Source organism: Lampris incognitus, chromosome 10 (assembly GCF_029633865.1).
Source record: "Lampris incognitus isolate fLamInc1 chromosome 10, fLamInc1.hap2, whole genome shotgun sequence".
NCBI lineage: Eukaryota > Metazoa > Chordata > Actinopteri > Lampriformes > Lampridae > Lampris > Lampris incognitus.
The window spans coordinates 50479929-50484001 of NC_079220.1; the positions used below are offsets into that span (position 1 = coordinate 50479929).

The 4073-nt window shown below is 48.9% G+C and overlaps 1 protein-coding gene across 1 annotated transcript; it reads left to right on the plus strand.

Moving 5' to 3' along the window:
• Positions 1-459: 459 nt before the first annotated feature.
• On the plus strand, positions 460-3582 carry pycr1a (pyrroline-5-carboxylate reductase 1a). The gene is made up of 8 exons (XM_056288580.1): positions 460-594; positions 835-910; positions 1033-1103; positions 1338-1517; positions 2074-2295; positions 2446-2538; positions 2639-2802; positions 2976-3582. The coding sequence occupies exons 2-8, from the start codon at positions 844-846 to the stop codon at positions 3142-3144; spliced, it is 966 nt and encodes a 321-aa protein (XP_056144555.1). The 5' UTR covers positions 460-594; positions 835-843; the 3' UTR covers positions 3145-3582.
• Positions 3583-4073: the final 491 nt, after the last annotated feature.

Consider the following 4073-nt stretch of genomic DNA (forward strand, 5'->3'; position numbering starts at 1 on the left):
TTGTAGGGTGTTATATGCTGGAGCATGGTGCATATATGCTTATATATTTTATACTTATTTCTATTTCTTTTTTTATCTTCTATTTCTATTTGTGTCTGTTTTTCTTATTGCTATTTATTTCTATTTCCTGTTGTCGTGTATGTTGTTAGTTTTTCTTTACCGTAATAGGGCCCTATTTCCCCTCTGGAATGAATAGAGTATGTCTGGTTCTGATTCTGGTTCTGATTCTGTCCCCGGCCTACAGACAAGTCGTCTGTCTCGTAACCTAACCTACATCTGCTCCCCACGCCCACCGACGAACTGGACGCGACTGGCTTTACGGCTTTACAAACGCCCGCCTACAAACCCGGAAGTACCGCCTCGCCGATTGGTCAACTACTTTACGCGTTGCCAAAAAGCTGATCAGCTATTGGCTCTGAGGCTTGTCAATCTGAGTTTGTTACCCCCTCCCTCCAGGCACGGCGGAGCGCGTCTGAACGACGTCGCGTAGACGGTGTCTTTTTTCTTTTTTTTTTTAAACCGAGTTGGTGTTTTATGGCCAGTATTGGTTGTGTCGGATCATTAAATCAACTCACAGCTGCTTAAAAGATATTCGTAAGTCCGCTTTTATGTCTCTCAATTACGCCCCGCGTTGTCCGCGCCGGGCAACCAGGAAGTAGTATGTGTGCAGGTTTGAATGACAACGCCGCCGGCCCCCCCGGGACCCACTTTGTGCAGAAGCTGCCCACGTTGGAGAAACTCGGGGTTTCTGCAGAGCTCGGCTGTTGTTGAAGTGCGTTGTTGTTGTGCGCTGCTACTGCTGTACGTGACGTCTGCGTTGTTGTGTATTGGCAGGGGGGGAGCATGAGTGTGGGTTTCATAGGAGCGGGTCAGCTGGCCCACGCGTTGGTGAGAGGGTTCGCAGCTGCAGGTGAGTTCGTCCCACGTTCAGTGACGTGAGCATGTTGCTGCATGGAAGTTGTGCTTTGAGTGATTGCAATCAGTCCCGTTGATGATGCAATTGTTGTGTTTTTTTTTTACACCCTCCCGAAGGCGTGATTGCCACCCACAGAATCACAGCTAGTTCACCAGACACGGACCTCCCCACGGTGGCGGCGCTGCGGGTGGGTAGACAATTAAGGAAAAGTGTCAAAGGTATTTTAACTGATGACCTTTCCATTTTTTTGAATTTATTCAAAATTTTTTTTAAAATACAAGTTATTTTCACTTTGTTTGGGCAAGATCATAAGGAACAAACTGCCTTGTTTTGCACTAACCTGAGAGGTATTGCGTCATCATACCTTTCTGTTTGCGGAAATACCGAGGGAAGTAATAAGTCAATAATGTCATTTCTGCAGAAGCTGGGCGTCAATCTCACCACAAGCAACAAGGAAACGGTGAGCAAGAGCGACGTCCTCTTCCTGGCTGTCAAGCCGCACATCATCCCTTTTGTACTGGACGAGATTGGGCCGGACATCGAAGATCGTCACCTCATAGTTTCCTGTGCTGCAGGGGTCACCATCAACTCCATAGAAAAGGCATGTGTCAGGAGAACTCCGTCCTGCCGTATTACAGATTCACCAGTACCGGTGCATTGCTGTATAAGACGTGTGATAAAATGGGAGCCTGAGGTGGTGAATATTACAACTTCACTGTGAGGTTCCTGCAGGATTTCTGTGGTCTTACCTCAGCCACCCCTCAGGCAGAGCAGTCACAAGCTGCAACATGCAACACCTCTCTGCTCTTCCCGCTGAAATCCCCTCAAGACTGAGGCCTTTCAAAATTACCCCCAAGATGGCTGTCGTATTTTGCACAATCTTTAGGTTCATAAATAAACGACTAAGATGCGCATTGTAGCGAATCACAGGAAGTGCCGCGGCCGGGAAGCGAACCCGTGTCGCCCGCACCGCAGGAGGCATCGCTAACCGCTCGACTAAAGGGTCCGACCCGTCAGCCAGCGGCCAGCGTGTCTTCTTATCCATGCACGTTACACTATGTTATCCAACGAGTCTGAATAAATAAACGCGCTTGTCCCGCCCCAGGCTTGTGATCTCAATGTGTCTGCTGAAAATAATGCGTAATTATTCCCTGCAGAAGCTGCAACAGTACCGCGCCGCCCCGAAGGTGATGCGTTGCATGACCAATACGCCGGTGGTCGTGCGGGAGGGAGCCACGGTGTACGCCACCGGCACCCATGCCGAGGTGGAGGATGGGAAACTCCTGGAGCAGCTAATGGCCAGTGTGGGCTACTGCACCGAGGTGGAGGAGGACTTGATCGACGCCGTGACTGGACTGAGCGGTAGTGGCCCAGCTTACGTGAGTCCGCTTCTGTGATCTGCTCTTAATGTCCTGACAGAGGAGTCCTTTGAGGCGTTTCCCGTCTTCTGCCCCCCCCTCTCTCCCCCCCAGCAGCTACTCCTCGACTCACTTGCTGTTTGTGTTTATGTGGCACATGGGTTCTGGTAGGCATTCACCGCTGTTGACGCGCTCTCTGATGGCGGGGTGAAAATGGGCCTTCCTAGGAGACTGGCCGTGAGGCTCGGAGCCCAGGCGTTGCTGGTACTATTTTCATCTTTAAAATTTCCGTGTATTTTAACCTCATGACAGACGTCCTGCGGTGCTGGTCTGACGTGACTCTCCCATTCACTTGTTCCCCAAGGGAGCAGCTCGAATGCTGCTGGACTCGGAGCAGCACCCCGGTCAGCTGAAGGACAACGTGTGTTCACCAGGGGGCGCCACAATCCATGCCCTGCACGTCATGGAGAGCGGTGGCTTCCGCAGCCTGCTCATCAACGCTGTAGAGGCATCTTGTATTAGGACGAGGTGGGCTGATTGTGTGTTTGTTGTCGCGCAGTCCTACTTATGCCTCGCAATCAGGCAGCAGAAGGAGCTATTTATGCACAATTTTCACACGGATGTGTGGTGGTAAATTGGTAATTTAGTGGCAAATTGTTATACTATAAAAAAAATGTTGCACACTTCCTGCCTTGTAACAGGGAACTCCAGTCTTTGGCTGACCAAGAGAAGATTTCCCCAGCCGCCATTAAGAAGACAACTCTGGACAAAGTGCTGCAGCAGCCGGGAGTGACGGCAGCGAGTGTGGGAGGCAGATCCGGAGGGATCAGTCTCTTCAACAACAGCAACCCCAGGACCAAGAAGAACTGAGTTTTACCTCACAGCTTTAGAAGTCAGCTGTCCAATGTTGGGTTTTTCAGGGAATGAACCACAAAATACACATAACCCTCCAAACACACGTTAACCTTAGCGGCGAGTTATGCGTTCAGCTTCCACTCCGAAGATGTCATTGTTCCCTCCACTTTAATGGGGCTTGTGCTTTATTGGGCTGATCGGCCCTTCATGTTTTTTGACTGTTTCTGGTTGTTTTTAATCACGTCATTATTTTGAATATTTAACCATTTAAAGCAACCAGGTTGTCTGAAGCAGAAACTCCATATTATGAGTTTCTGGTGGTGGTGGTGGTGTTACAGTCCAGAATTATGCTTTTATTCAATCCCGGAGTTCCCAGATATGTGTCCCTTATATCTCATACTTTTCAAGAAAACATGAATGTATTGTACAATGCTGGATAAAAAAACAAAAACAAAAAACTGCGATAATGCATTTTTACAAAAGCTTTTCTGAGTAAATGGAGTAAACTGTGGACTTGTGCTGTGCATGTACATGGAGCTGTGCATGTACATGGAGCTGTGCATGTAGTATATGGAGCTGTGCATGTACATGGAGCTGTGCATGTATATGGAGCTGTGCATGTACATGGAGCTGTGCATGTACACGGAGCTGTGCATGTACACGGAGCTGTGCATGTATATGGAGCTGTGCATGTACACGGAGCTGTGCATGTATACGGAGCTGTGCATGTACACGGAGCTGTGCACGCTCGGATCCGGCGCAAATATCCGGATCCAGAAAAAAAAATCGCGTTGTAACGGTGTGTAATACGCTGGTTTGGCGTCTTCTGGAGATTTATTCTTTCTTTCTTACTCGCAAGAAGGGAAGGAAGAGGGAGGGGGGGGGAGAGAAAGAAAAAGAAAATCCTTCATGAATGAAGACACGTGACCAAACATCATGACGTC

Excerpts from the sequence above, each read along its gene's own strand:
- pycr1a (XM_056288580.1), top strand. The coding sequence starts at position 844 with ATGAGTGTGGGTTTCATAGGAGCGGGTCAGCTGGCCCACGCGTTGGTG. Across the intron at positions 911-1,032 it reads GAGAGGGTTCGCAGCTGCAG|GCGTGATTGCCACCCACAGA; the intron begins GTGAGTTCGTCC and ends ACCCTCCCGAAG. Across the intron at positions 2,803-2,975 it reads GCATCTTGTATTAGGACGAG|GGAACTCCAGTCTTTGGCTG; the intron begins GTGGGCTGATTG and ends GCCTTGTAACAG.